The 15,681-nt window shown below is 34.6% G+C and overlaps 1 protein-coding gene across 1 annotated transcript in view; it reads right to left on the reverse strand.

Moving 5' to 3' along the window:
- Positions 1–15,681, reverse strand: part of LOC138334743 (U5 small nuclear ribonucleoprotein 200 kDa helicase-like) — a 55,032-nt gene that overhangs the window by 37,387 nt on the left and 1,964 nt on the right. The window contains 19 exon segments of the mRNA XM_069283441.1: positions 353–531; positions 873–975; positions 1,343–1,447; positions 1,833–2,013; positions 4,206–4,267; positions 4,733–4,882; positions 5,737–5,995; positions 6,825–6,883; positions 7,250–7,420; positions 8,286–8,441; positions 8,804–8,941; positions 9,080–9,135; positions 9,420–9,540; positions 10,280–10,497; positions 11,490–11,589; positions 12,129–12,284; positions 13,486–13,581; positions 14,031–14,089; positions 14,968–15,157. Coding sequence (XP_069139542.1) covers positions 353–531; positions 873–975; positions 1,343–1,447; positions 1,833–2,013; positions 4,206–4,267; positions 4,733–4,882; positions 5,737–5,995; positions 6,825–6,883; positions 7,250–7,420; positions 8,286–8,441; positions 8,804–8,941; positions 9,080–9,135; positions 9,420–9,540; positions 10,280–10,497; positions 11,490–11,589; positions 12,129–12,284; positions 13,486–13,581; positions 14,031–14,089; positions 14,968–15,157 — 2,559 coding nt within the window.

The following is a 15,681-nucleotide window of genomic DNA, read 5'->3' on the forward strand; positions in this document are numbered from 1 at the left end:
TCGCTGAAAGAGTTGATCGAACCTGGTCAGGCACTTAAGGCATTCAACCTTGTTACCAAGTTTGAAGAAAATTGGTTAATATTTACTACAGTTATCGAACGGAAGTGGCAGAAACTGACTTTTTTTTATTTAAGCAAAGGGCCATAACTCCGCTAAATAATGTCCATCGACAGTCGCGATCAAACTTGGCCGAGCCCTTAAGGCATTTAACCTTGTCACTAAGTTTGAAGAAAATCGGTTTAAATTTGTTACAGTTATTGAACGGAAACGAAGTGTTACAGACAGACGGACAAACCCAAATTAATATCCCCCGTTTCAGAGAAAGCGGGGGATTAAAAAACACAAAAAGTACCTGGAACTGCCCTGTCTTTTTGTCATATTTGACAAGATTGTTTTTATCCAGTAGAACGGCTGCGGTGTGGACGAGATCTTTACGACGTTGTTGAAGTAAAGGGTCCTCTCTTAGCTGGTCATGGTTTATACCGTACAGGGAAGACGAGCGCAACATACGGATGTACAAGTATGTGTAGCCTACAAAAAAACATCAACATAGTACTATTTAGCAATCAATACAAGTACATGTGATTTGATATAAAATTTGGATAGGATCTTCCTAATAGAGACATGCGACATCTTTTGAATACTCCATGAATTGGTTTTATTGATGAGTTATACTTACAAGCAATATACAGTGGACTCATAATTATCCAGACAAAGCGGAGAACAGATTTATTACTGGCCAACAAAATCCAACAGTCACGAAAAATTCTCAATACAGACAGTTTGGGCTCAGACACCGAGTCCAGATTATCAAGAGTCCAGTGTAATGTGTGTCCTACAACAACACAGCTGACCACATCATCTCTACTTACCTAGCCAGTCTACAGCTTCTTTGACATTCTGTACTGTCCCCAGTACGATCTCAGCATTCAAACAGTCCGCCAATCTGGAGATGAACTGACTCTCAATTGGCAACTGGAAAAACAACATAACTAAAATTCAGGTATTGCCTTTTAATATACAGAAGCAAAAAAATACTGCTGTATCAACCTTTTTATTTAGTAAAGATCTTATACACACCGAAATCTAATTTCAAAATATAGTAACCAGCATCTACTCTATGTAAAGGAAAGTTATCGCACAAAATGTAAAGAAATATAACCAAACATCAACTTAAAATTGTAACTTTCATCCTTTATATATGCATTCATGAATACGAATCTCATATCAAGTACAGAACTTATGATGTGGTGATGAGTTTGAGGGTGAGAGACCTAGCTCAGTCTTTACAGGGTAAGACACATAGATTGATCTTAAAAACCAAAAATGTAAAACATGTTACCTGTTGGTTCATCAGTGACAGATAGTACTGTAGTTCACTGTGATTGGTTATCATAACACCTTCTCCCTTCGTGTCAAACTGGGGACGACCAGCTCGTCCCATCATCTACAATGATAAATATCAAAATCATGAAAGAACACTATATAATATAGCCACCCAATCAATAATCAACAACAGTCAAAGTTAGGATCTTCCACTCCATATAAAATTATACTGTTAACTAGTTTATTTTTGTGATAATCTAATGTGTGTGAATGTTTTCAGCGCTTGCCTTACTGTAAATTTCCCTTAACGTAAATTTAACTTTCACATTACCAATGGAATTTAGATCCTGATTGAGCTAGTGTATATTTTCTTTGAAGCACATCAAGTTCCTGGATATAATATTAAGCTGTTGTGTTTTATAGACCTGATAAGTCTATGGTATCATGTTGAAAATTCCTGTGGTAAAAGCTAATTGTGCAAGCCCCTATACATAGGATATACCGACCTGCATGACATCGAGAGCACTTAGTTCCACCCAGCGCCCCTTCTCTGCGTTGTACACCTGTGTACCCTTGATGATGACAGTGTGGGCAGGTAGATTCACTCCCCAGGCCAAGGTCGAGGTCGACACCAACACCTGGATGTGTCGGTCCTTAAATAAATCCTCCACGAGGATACGATCCACTCTACAGGACAAATACAGTAGAATATAACACATTAAAATAGTAAATCCTCCACGACAAATACAGTAGAATTTAACATATTTAAATAGATCCTCCACGAGGATACAATCCACTCTACAGGACAAATACATTAGAATTTAACATATTTAAATAAATCCTCCACGACAAATACAGTAGAATATAACATATTTAAATAGATCCTCCACGAGGATACGATCCACTCTACAGGACAAATACAGTAGAATTTAACATATTTAAATAGATCCTCCTCCACGAGGATACGATCCACTCTACAGGACAAATACAGTAGAATTTAACATATTTAAATAGATCCTCCACGAGGATACGATCCACTCTACAGGACAAATACAGTAGAATTTAACACATATTTAAATAGATCCTCCACGAGGATACGATCCAACTTCCAACACAGACAAATACAGTAGAATTTAACATATTTAAATAAATCCTCCACGAGGATACAATCCACTCTACAGGACAAATACAGTAGTTCTTAACATATTCAAATAAATCCTCCACAAGGATACGATCCACTCTACAGGACAAATACAGTAGAATTTAACATATGTAAGAATTAATCTAATGTATCTGTTAAAACCCTGTTGTTTATATTATAAATGTTAAATAACCGTAAAAACTTGTATAATTTGCGCACCAGTGTGTAATTTGCGCAGGTACTTTTTAGGGCTGAAAATGCTGAAAAAATCTACTATCAGTATATTTTGCGCATCAAAATTTTTTTGAAAAAACGATGTCCAGGGAGTCCCAAAATCGATGTATGAAGGTGACAATTTCAATGCAAAATATTCCCCTGAAATGCTTGACAACTTGCACAAAGAAGTGTTGTATTAAGAAGAAATAACATATTAAAACCGCATCGTGTTTGTTTTCTTTTATTGGCCACCTCAACCTGAAACTAAAATATCTTGCAGATGTCTAAAACATCGGCGGTCCGGTCCGCTGTACTCCGTGCACATGTCAATGCTTTGAGATATTACACATGAATAGTAATCAGGAACATTTAAAAAGATTTGAATCTATTTGTTTAAAATTGTCACGGTAAGTAATTAGTGTGTTTGAGATCATTAACAATCAACAGCAATCGGCTACCGGATACGTATGTTAGCTTGCAACAATCACATTGCGAGTAAACTCACTACCTGTGTACGGTACCAGATCCAAGCTGATGGCTAATAATATTTATAAATACGGTTGAATATGTCACTAACCTTGTAGCTTGTTAATTCAGCAGTAATAAAATTGCAAACCACTTATTAAAGTCCTAAATATAGGTCAGTTTAGGCATCTTATAAATCCCACGTGTGTTTTGACTTTTTGCACACGGCCTTCAGCTGGGCCCTACGTAAGGTTTCATGTGCAAAGCTAATGGCTAATTATATTTATCAATACGGTTGAATATGTCACTAACCTTGTAGCTTGTTAATTCTGCAGTAATAAAATTGCAAACCACTTATTAAAAGTCCTAAATATAGGTCAGTTTAGGCATCTTATAAATCCCACGTGTGTTTTGACTTTTTGCACACGGCCTGCAGCTGGGGTATACGTATGTTTGTGTATACACACACACACTCTCTACAGACTTTCTCTACAGCCTCTCTCCCCTAAGAAAATACAGGTAAACTAGATTGACCCGGCCAAAGTCACTGATTGTGGCTGTCCCATTATACTACGAGGTGCACAGGGTATACATCGCTTGCTGTCAGTAGAAGCCATGCTCTCAGTCAGTCGCCATTGAATTCTCAGGGCAAATGGAAACAAGACAATGTGATCATAACTTAACACTTTAATTAGCCTTAGATAATCCACTTTAATAGGTGAGGCATTGTTTTTACAATCTTTAATACCTTGTATCAAATAAAATGGCTACCATACACAGAGCGGTACCTCAACATTCATAGATCGTCAGCCCCTCAGAATGGACAGATTTTTTTCCCCGTAAAATCTTTAAATCTCCTCTATCAATATAATTTGCGCACCCCCAACTTCAAATTTTATTTTTGCACAGAAAAAGTGCGCAAATTACACAAGTTTTTACGGTAATACTCCTACATTAAACGACAGATAAATGTGGAGGCTTCATTTCCATGGTAAAGGGTTCCACATTAAACTGGTTAGACTTAATGTGTTTTATACAACATCAATGGTTAACATACTTGGTCATTCCAGCATGATGGATAGCAAATCCATATGGCAGTAAATCTTTCAGTTCCAAATTCTGAAAAATAAAAACAGGTTTGTCATATAATTGTAGAAATAATCCTACTCAGTTATATGCAATACATTCAGTCAACAGAATATCAAAATTGTCATTCATTATATGGCAAGCTTCTTTTACTACCAAACACTTCAACCACTTTAAGAGTGTGTGCCTAATTGCATGTTATCAAAATAGGTAAAAACAGATTTTTATTACATATTATCTACCAGGATCATTTTTATATCACACTCCTTCTCAGCCTAAGGATCCAGATATCAGTCAGAGGGCTGAAGGTCATCAACTTTTTTCTTTAATTAAGGCTGATATCAACTAGTGGGAATTTCAGACATAACCAAAAAGGGTGATAATCAGTGGTAAAAATATAAATTGATTTCTGTGACTTTTTTCACTTAAAATATCATGATATTGACATACAATAAAATGTCTCAATTTTAACAGCACAAGGTTTGACATCGGACGTACCTTGACCTGGTCAGCTTCGGTCCGGAGGACAGCTGTAGACGCTGACCCTTCCTTGAGGAACATACCCAGTGTATCCTTCTCTAGACACATGTCACGGATAGCCCGGGCAGTCTTTCCTGTCTCCTTCCTCGAGTGGACAAACACCAGCACCTAGGAAACAAGTCCATATTTATATAATGTATACAAGAAACTTATGTCCGTACCTAGAGACACATCTAAGGTGTAGAGTTTGATAGATTATGTTTCGATTAGTTTAAAGTCCTATTAACAGCCAAGGATATTTAAGGTAATGCCAGGTTTAGAAAGTGGAGGATAGCCGGAGTAACCAGAGAAAAATCATTATCCTAAGGTCAACACATGACAACTGCTCCACATGGAATTCAAACTTGTAACTAAGATGCTGTTAGAGGGCTTGTGGTAATATGTCAGGAAATTTTAATTACCCACATGGTCATCACGTCCCCTAGATTTTGGTTATTCAATATTAAGAAAGATCTATAATTAAAACAAGCAAGTATAGAATGTCAATCAAGCTAGGTTGAAGTTTCAGATGATAACCTGAAGAAGACCTTTCTAGAACAATATTTTAAAATAATAACTTGAATCCATCATTAGAAATGGCAATGCTCAGACAAAATTATAAGATTCATTATTTGTCAGAAATCAGGGTTCAAAATTTATCATCATTGCAATTACCATTTCTAATTTAACCATTTTAAGATCAGGTTTAGTTCCACCAAGTATAAGTCTTTTCCGACCAATCCCAAACAATTACCATTTCTTATTTAACCATTGAAGATCAGGTTTAGTTCCACCAAGTATAAATCTTTTCTGACCAATCCTAAACAATTACCATTTCTTATTTAACCATTTAAGATCAGGTTTTTTCCCACCAAGTATAAATCTTTTCCGACCAATCCCAAACAATTAAATAACCATTTTAAGATCAGATTTAGTTCCACCAAGTATAGTTTAATCTTTTCCGACCAATCCTAAACAAGTACCTGGTTCTTGCCGGCATTTTCCATGACTTTATCATAAACAATTTCGTTCATGATCTGAAATCGTTTGACAGCTTTCTTTTCTGTGATACCAATGAACTGTTGTTCTAAGGGTACAGGTCTGATACTGTTGTCGAAGAAGAAGAGACCTTCAGCAGGATCGACACGTAAGAATGTGGCTACGTCCTCATAGTTAGGTAGGGTAGCACTAAGTCCTACGAGTCTCACATCCTCCTGGGTGGTCTCGATATTCCGTATAGTTCTGTACACAAATAAACACACACAAGTAAACACTCAACAGAGAGTTGGACATTCTTTAAAGACGTGTCATCAATCACAGATATCAAGCTTTTTACATAGCAAAATATTTACATAGAGAGAAAAGCTATAATGAAACAAGAGCCCAAACTTGTACCATATACATTACGATATATCAGGAATAGATATTTTCCATATCTGCCATGTCATTTTTCATATATATTTTTGAGTCCTACTTAAAGAAATATACATTTTTTTTTAGAAGCTCAATGAATAATTTTTTTTCTCATTACAAAAAACATTTAAAGGCCCACTACCTTTCAGAAACGGCTTTAAATTTTTGAAATGGGAATGTAAAACGAGATCATAATTTTGTATAGTCACAAAAGTTATTAACTTACCGTTAATACTACACGTATCATCACCTTCTGAACAATTTTATTTAAATAAATAAAATGTTAATTTTCATAACGCGGGTCGTTTTATGTTTCCCGCCGTCGTCCTAAATACCGCCTGGTAGTTGACTATCACTGCGCCAGACGGCAAAACAGCGAAATGACTCTCAGCTGTTGTCATATATTACGCAGGAAATTTTGCATATGTTTGGTGTTGTAACCTCATCTTAGGCCATCGATATGTATTTTCTGATGTTATTAATGTTTTTAATAAACCTTTATTTTTGCTCTGGAAAGGTAGTCTCATTACAAAAACATTTAAGTTTTTTCTCATGAATTTACTGTTACTGTATACATGTAAAACTTTCTGTCAAAATGTTTTATACTGCGCTAATTACATAAATGAATTTCTAATAAGGGAGATAAATGTGTAATTACCTAGCTACAAGAGCTTCCAGCACTGGTCCCCTGTCATCATGGAGCAAGTGGATCTCATCCTATAATAAACATTTGAGACATTTCAGTCGAACAATAGATCAATTAATCAGTTACACAATACAAAACAAAGCATGATTAATAACATTTTTTATGATTACCACGACAGTTTGGGAGAAATATCTACCATGGGAGTGACAACCAGATGTACAGATGTACAGTTGGGAGGTACTGACTTTGAATATTTACTTATAAATACCTCCTACTAAATAATAGTTTTAGAGTAAGGACACATGATCCCGGGGTCTAAAATATTGAGGTATTTGGTCACAATGACTGCATTTAATATCAAAACAAAAATCATTTTTGTTCATATCTTAAACTATTTAGTGTCAATAAGAGTCAGTATGAGACGAATGACTACTAACAAAAATCATGAGTCTGACGAGCTGTGTGTAGGTTCGCTCGCCTCCTTTCCTCGTGATGATATCCCATTTCTCTGGTGTACACACGATGATCTGTGTAGCTGAGATCTGTTCCTTAGTCAGCTGATGGTCACCGGTTAACTCCTCTACCTTGATGCCATACGATTTCAGACGCTGGTACAAAAAAAGGAAAGTTTATGTTACTACTGAACACATCATCATGGAGATCAAAATATTAGATGACTACCATATGATTTAACATGCTGGTACAAAATAGTTTATTCAAAAACAATCATTATTACCAAACAAATTGATAAACATAGAGCAAACAAAATACTGTCAAGTAAATAACTGCTATACATCTTCTGGCCCCGATTTCTCGAAACAAACTTAAGTCAAAATTTGACTTAAGTTAATTTTCTCAACATAAATTACAAATGGTAACCTTAGTAAGTTTTGACATAAGTCTGTACTTTTGTTACAAGAAATCGGAACCAGATGCTTGTAAAAAAATACAATGGTCAACATTACTACTGAACACATCAACAGGCATCCTCACTATTCCATGGCTTACTATCACTGTTGTTATCCCCAATCTTGGACCATACATAGTAAACTGAAGTTTCTGTGTAACAGAAGATGAGGCAGGTAGTTTGGTCCTTTGATGTACATCAAATGAATCAAATAACAGTACACTTTAGTGGACTCTATGGCTTTGAAGTTGGGCGGCACTCCCTACATAATCTTCAAAGTAAGACTTAGTAGACTTGTGATAGGTCAGGTTTTTCTCCTGCAATGCCTTCAGCTTTACTACAATAATAGTCCCAAGTATGGTGATAGTAAACCATATCGGGGATGATAGAGATCAAAATACACACAATTAAACTTAATATACAAAGAACACACAGCACAAATACGATGCTATAACTAATATAGCCAATATTTGCAAACGCATCCTAAGAGCACAGACAATTTACAGAACTTACAAGTACAACATACGCCTGCTAGTCATTAAAGGGTGAATGTATCTATAACATACCTCTCCAAAGCTGAAAACCATTTCCTGTACGAGGGATTTCATTGGAGCAATGTAGATGATCTTAAACTCGTCTGTATTGATAGTGTTATCAGCGTTAATGTGTTTACTGATTTCCTTTAACATACACATCAGTGCCACGTTGGTTTTACCAGCTCCCTGTAATCACACACAATTTATAATTATGTAAGGACTTGTCTTGTAGAATACCTTCCTAAAGAAGGACTTCATTAGAAATTCTATACAAATTTGTTCAAAATCATTTGGTAATATATCAACCACTCAAATCAGGAATGCATTTTACTATAACTATTATTTTTGCGACTATAAATTTTCTTGAATTTAACATTTCTCTTTTACCTTTGCCACTGATGGAGTTTTAGTCTTTCTGAGTCTACTATTGACCATTGCCAAACATCAAGGATAATAGGACAATTTTATTTATATGACACTAAACAGATGTTATAACAAAAAGACAACAATACATTCTACGAAGAAGACCAACAAAGACAGATACTGACCGTTGGGGCACACAGTAGGAGGTTCTGGTCCGATTCTAGGGCTGCCTTACACAGACGACTCTGGATTCTGTTAAGGTAGGTGAAGCCTTCAAACGCTGGCTGGGCGTACTTAGGTAGTCGCTCAATTGGCACCAGGGACTGCAATTAAATCAGAGGCAATAAAAGGATTAGTTTTCCTCATAACTCTTAATAGGAAGACAACTTGTATTTTTATATTTAAAACAAATGTGGTAAATGAAAATAAAGACTATAGATTATTCTAATATTGATACTTACCTCATCAGATTCAAAAGCCTTTGGCTTAAGAGCAGGTACATGTACTTCTTCATAACCTAAACAAAAGAAAGAACATAGTCAGATTTTTTAATTTTAACTTGAATTAAAATGAGAAGCTCAACTTTTCAAAAGTGGTAATGGTGTAAAGTTAGTAACTTTTGCTATGAATCGTCTGCTCTGTTTTTGACTACCATTTGGGCATCTTAACAATGAAACTAATTTTCAGAATATTTTATATTCAAGCACATGCCAAAAAAGTTAGCATATTGAACATATCCTTTTATACAAGTATTATAGCTTTAGGCATGTAATACATTTACAATGAAATAACTACACAGACCTTTCCTCTGTTTCCTGAAGGAACCATCAGGGAGCTGACATCGTTTGTTTGCCATCAAGTGACTTCCTAAACCAAAAGTCAGGTCTTCAAGGTCAAGGTTCTGGACATTCCCTAGGGATTGCTGTAAAACAAGTTTAATATTATCTATCAAGTGGCATTTTACACCATATTTGTGCTTCAGGTTTTATTGACAACAAAAACTAACTTTAATTTGGTTAACAGAAATATCAGAATATATTACCATCAGATGGAGACATTATTCAATTTATCATACAATTTTTATGACATATTATTTTACTTGTCTAAACCGGATGTCACAGATACCCGCACATCTGGTCGCTATAGCAAAGTTTACAAATGAAGAAGGAAAATTCCGAACAATTATGCTGGAAACACAGATGACTGGATTAGACAAGGTATTTTTCTCTCCACATATTGCTATACAGCTTTAGATATTGTGTTCCCCTAGCACTAATACCTAACTGATATCTCCAAATTATACAAAGGATTTACAAAGGTCAGCAGTTTTATCAGGAACACACACTATAGAGTCCTCCCAGCTCTGTGAACAATTACTTCTTAACGTGTTACTAGGATTTGTATACCTGTGTTGTGATTTTCTGTAACGACAGATTTTTGGTGATACACATATCAGTTCATAATGTTTTTCTCCCATCATTCACAGACTTGTCACCAGTTGTAGCTGTATAAAATCTCTGTCAATACCTAGGGTATGGTTCTATTAAACTCCAATATACTTTCTCAAACTATTGGTGCCTGTATTGATAAGTGTTAGGATTGCTATGTATCTCGGATCATAGGGTCAGATCAATTTCTCCCCTACATTTTAACATCCGTACCTGTTGTTGGTCAGTATCCATAGCCTCCAGGTCAGCTGCCACTCGTGACTGTCTTGCTTGATGGCGGCGCGCTCGCTCCTCAGAAACAATATCCTCTTTGTCAGCAACCTCTAGAGCCTTGAGATACTTGGACAGTTCTGAATCACTAGACATCTTTTCCTCTATCTTTGTCTTCTCAGTGGCTGTCTGTGCCTGAGCCAGTAATGTACAGTAGAGGACTGCAAGACAAAAATATAGATTTTACTTTTACATTTTCAACAAAATCTAACAACTTGCTGTCATATGAATGTTAATTGAAGATTCAATATTTAATACAAATTAACAATTACATGTTCTACATTGACTATGAACCACATTCCCATCAAATGTAGAACTGCAGACACAAATCATGAAATATAATAAAATGCAAAACCTGAAGATATGAAATGAACACTATTTTCAATTGATGACAGAAAGAAAATGTGAGAAAACACAAGGTCTGAAGAAGTTTGTACCCCAGTATCAGTATTTGGTTGTCCTCAGTATATGTTACTAATGTGAGATATAGATCTGTATACAAAGTTTAAGTCCTAGAACACGAGATCTGAAGGAAGTTTGTACCCCAGTATCAGTGTTTGGTTGTCCTAAGTATATGTTACTAATACAAAGTATGCTAACTCTATAAGAACATATCTTTTGTTACTATGTTATCTATAAGTCAAACTTTGTTACTATGTTATACTCACTCATCTGTCTGAACTGTCGCAGGACTTTAATGAAGTCAAACTGTGTTACTAATGTGAGATATAGATCTGTATACAAAGTTTAAGTCCTAGAACACTAGGTCTGAAGGAAGTTTTCCCCCAGTATCAGTATTTGGTTGTCCTCAGTATATGTTACTAATACAAAGTATGCTAACTCTATAAGAACATATCTTTGTTACTATGTTATACTCACTCATCTGTCTGAACTGTCGCAGGACTTTAATGAAGTCAAACTGTGTTACTAATGTGAGATATAGATCTGTATACAAAGTTTAAGTCCTAGAACACTAGGTCTGAAGGAAGTTTTCCCCCAGTATCAGTGTTTGGTTGTCCTCAGTATATGTTACTAATACAAAGTATGCTAACTCTATAAGAACATATCTTTGTTACTATGTTATACTCACTCATCTGTCTGAACTGTCGCAGGACTTTAATGAAGTCAAACTGTGTTACTATGTTATACTCACTCATCTGTCTGAACTGTCGCAGCACTTTAATGAAGTCAAACTGTGTGAAGCCGAGGAGACGTACCAGTTGATTCTCTGTTTCTCGATCGTCACTTGCACTCTTTTGAATATAAACAAATTGAAATATCATTAGAACACAACATAACAACAACTTTCGGTTAAAATCAAATATTGCATTGTACTTTCACTTTCATTTTTTAATTATATTATTTTATCTAGAATTTTCATTGACCTATTATGGAAAAAAAATAACAATTGGTAATGCATTCTCATGACAATTGAATTACATTACTAGATTTCCTTGTGTTATCACTAAACCTGAGCATTTATTTGAATTGTTAGAACAAATATTTTATTTCACTCCTATACACTTTCACTCTCCTATCACAATGATTACAGATATTCTGAGACACTCTGTAGATTCTAGTCTGTATCAGTTTGGGACTGCTGATTCATTTCATTTCCCTCAAAATCCATCATCTTACTTTAAATGAAGTTTGCATTATTCCTATTTAGCTATTAAGTATTGTAAAATCCTCTTATTTGTAGAACATACTGAATGTAGAATGTATTTTAAGTCCTTTTCAAAAGAACTTAAATCTAATTAAATATTTTTTGAGATGTTAGTATTTTTTATACCTTGAGAATTTCGAGGACCTCTTGGGCACGAGTCTGAGCTGTAGTGGGATCATCAGGGTAATATTTACTCAGCTTCCGCTGTAGCCAGAAGGCATCAATATCTCGAGGATGTAGTCCTGAGTCAGACTTTCCTCCCGACTCGTCTCCTCCAGCCAACTAAAATACACAATATTCACTTTTTGGTTCCACACTAAAAAAATTTGCCTGCCCAAAAAAACACCAAAAATCTATTTTCATATTGCATTAAATTCTTTGTTTAAGAATTTTACAAAAAAGATAGCAAGGTAGACATTCAAGCCAACATTACATAGAAAGAATTGCATACAGAAATGAAAAATATTTGCATCTATCATAAGCATTTACAACATTTTTCAATCTTCAAAGATAATAAATCTTTAATCTAAATTCCTTGAATTGCTACATAAAACCTTCACTGTGATTATATCACTTTTTTAAAATTTGGATAGAATCAAAGAACTCAGACATCTAGCAATGTTGGCAAATTAGCAGCTAGGATGAGCAGTAAGACAAATACAGGACTTTATTTGTATACAATCAGCAGTAACACAAAAACAGGACTTTATTTGTATACAATCAGCAGTAACACAAAAACAGGACTTTATTTGTATACAATCAGCAGTAACACAAAAACAGGACTTTATTTGTATACAATCAGCAGTAACACAAAAACAGGACTTTATTTGTATACAATCAGCAGTAACACGAAAACAGGACTTTATTTGTATACAATCAGCAGTAACACAAAAACAGGACTTTATTTGTATACAATCAGCAGTAACACAAATACAGGACTTTATTTGTATACAATCAGCAGTAACACAAATACAGGACTTTATTTGTATACAATCAGCAGTAACACAAATACAGGACTTTATTTGTATACAATCAGCAGTAACACAAATACAGGACTTTATTTGTATACAATCAGCAGTAACACAAATACAGGACTTTATTTGTATACAATCAGCAGTAACACAAATACAGGACTTTATTTGTATACAATCAGCAGTAACACAAAAACAGGACTTTATTTGTATACAATCAGCAGTAACACAAATACAGGACTTTATTTGTATACAATCAGCAGTAACACAAATACAGGACTTTATTTGTATACAATCAGCAGTAACACAAAAACAGGACTTTATTTGTATACAACCAGCAGTAACACAAATACAGGACTTTATTTGTATACAATCATCCATCCTAGAAATGGAAAATATACTTTTTGTTACAAAGTAATACTTCATAAATATACCATATTATACCAATACAAGAAATATTGATTGGTTGTAATAACTGAGGGATGAGTACCTGATGTGTATTACAGACTTACATTGGCATGCAGAGTTACATCAAGATCGGCCTCCTCTCCCTCACTTTCATCGTCATCATCTTCATCCTTTATCTCTCCAAATACATCTGCATCATCCTTAAAATTTGAAGTGGTAAGTTTAGGTAATATTGGGTAAAAGGAGCTGGTTGGTGTGGATTGTAACTAGTGTTAAATAGGTCTCTGTCACTCAGATGACGACAGAACATGCTTCTTTGGCTCTATCAGCACAGCCGTTATTTTCCACTCCAGAAACTGGATTTCGATTCTTGGTCGTGGCACTTGACAGAGATCATTTCATCAGGGCAATCAATATGAATCATTATTATTTTCACATGTTCTTCGTCATATATAACATGAAATCTTCCCTGTGCTTTCATGGTTTTTGTGGAACTATTAATATATAAACAACAATTTATACATCATTGCATTTGGAATCACCGTTTCATCAGCCAACCACAAATTAACAACACACTACCAAATACTTTTAATCATGAACAAATGAAATACTCATGTTTTATCATACTGTTTTGTTATACAGTTCTTACCTCATCTTCAGATTCTTCAAATTGTACATTCACACCATAGGTTTCATCAATGTTCTCATCTATAAAAAAAAAAAAAAAAAGGAATTGTTAAATAAATGTTTTTTTTATTTTATTTTTTTTTTATTAAATTTTATTTTAGAACATTTTCATCACTACAGGTAGGCAAGTCCATAAAAATGTACAATGGACTCTCGATAATCCAGACACCTTCGTTCCCAGCCTAAACCGCCTAGATTACAAATTTTTTGGATTGCTTAATTCTGTGTTCTTAGTCAGTTAAATTGACCTGTATGAATTACTCCCCTTGACCTGTATGAATTACTCCCCTTGACCTTGTAATCAATGATAAGTTTTTATGTATTGCACTAAGATATACATTTCGTTTGTTATATTTTAAAGGTTTTTTCATATAATTACATTCAGAATATGAAAAAAACATATTACAAAACCAAAAGTCATCGTTATTTGAGTATGATGTAGATCTGGCTTATAAATCCTTGCTACCACGATCTGTTGTACCGCAAAATTATGTTTCAAAATGCCTAACGAAGGATCTATACCTACATCCTTGGCCTAACAAAACCATGAAAATAAAAAGTAATGAACATTTTTATAAGTCTGGACCTGAAAGTTGTTTAAGCTATATAAACACACTCACAACACATCATATTTTGCAAATTTTAGGAAAACTTATTTATCCAGATAAATCTCTATGAATCAGCTAGAACTTAATTTATTCCAGTTAAACAGTCTATATAGCTAAAATAAGAATTTCTGACCCTTCAAAGCCTTGTCTACTCAAAATGATTCTGGTTTTTTGTGGGTTTTTTCCCTGTATGAATCTTGACTGTAACATGTATACTTCAGTTATAACTTCTTTTCTTTTAAAAATAAGTGTGCACTGTGTTACTATTGTCAAAAAAGATATTATCCTTACCTGTCTGCATCTTCTCCTCCTGTCCCCAGTCAGAAATTTTTTTGCCTAGATTAACCAACACCGCATAACGCTCTTCTGGCATTGATCCTAGCAGCGATTCCACTTCTCGTTTCCTTTCTTTATCACGCATCTTGTCATTTTTAAGTACGCTCAGAACCTCATCTACAGCCCCACATAGCACATCACGAGGCTGAAAGAACAAACACATACCTTGTTTAAACAAATCTTAGGCATTAACAATCTACACACTATCATTACAATTATCGTAATTTCTCAACGTTCTTAAGTCTTAAGGTATATCCATACTTTTGGGAAAACCCATGTCATTTTTTCCTAACAGGTCTTATTTTCTTGCACTTTTCATGTAGATTTCAAATCTGTAAAGAAAAGTGAGCGGTCTCGAACTACTTTTTGAGATATTTGAGCTTGAATTATACCATCCATGCAAATTTTGCGGGCCGAAAATAGAAAAATTCATACAATTATGTTTTCTGTATTATTAGAATATATGTAGTCTTGATCTTGTTGTAACGATCAAAACTCTTTTTCAGGACGTTTTTATACCTAATTATCATGTTTTGCCAAATTTTCGCCCCTTAAAAATCAATGAATATCCCGAAAAGGAAATGAAAACCCATGTCAATTTCACAATATTTGTATATGAAAAGCCCAAGGTAACATATTTTTTAAATATCGTATAAAACCACAGGGTCC

Source organism: Argopecten irradians, chromosome 11 (assembly GCF_041381155.1).
Source record: "Argopecten irradians isolate NY chromosome 11, Ai_NY, whole genome shotgun sequence".
Classification (NCBI taxonomy): Eukaryota; Metazoa; Mollusca; class Bivalvia; order Pectinida; family Pectinidae; genus Argopecten; species Argopecten irradians.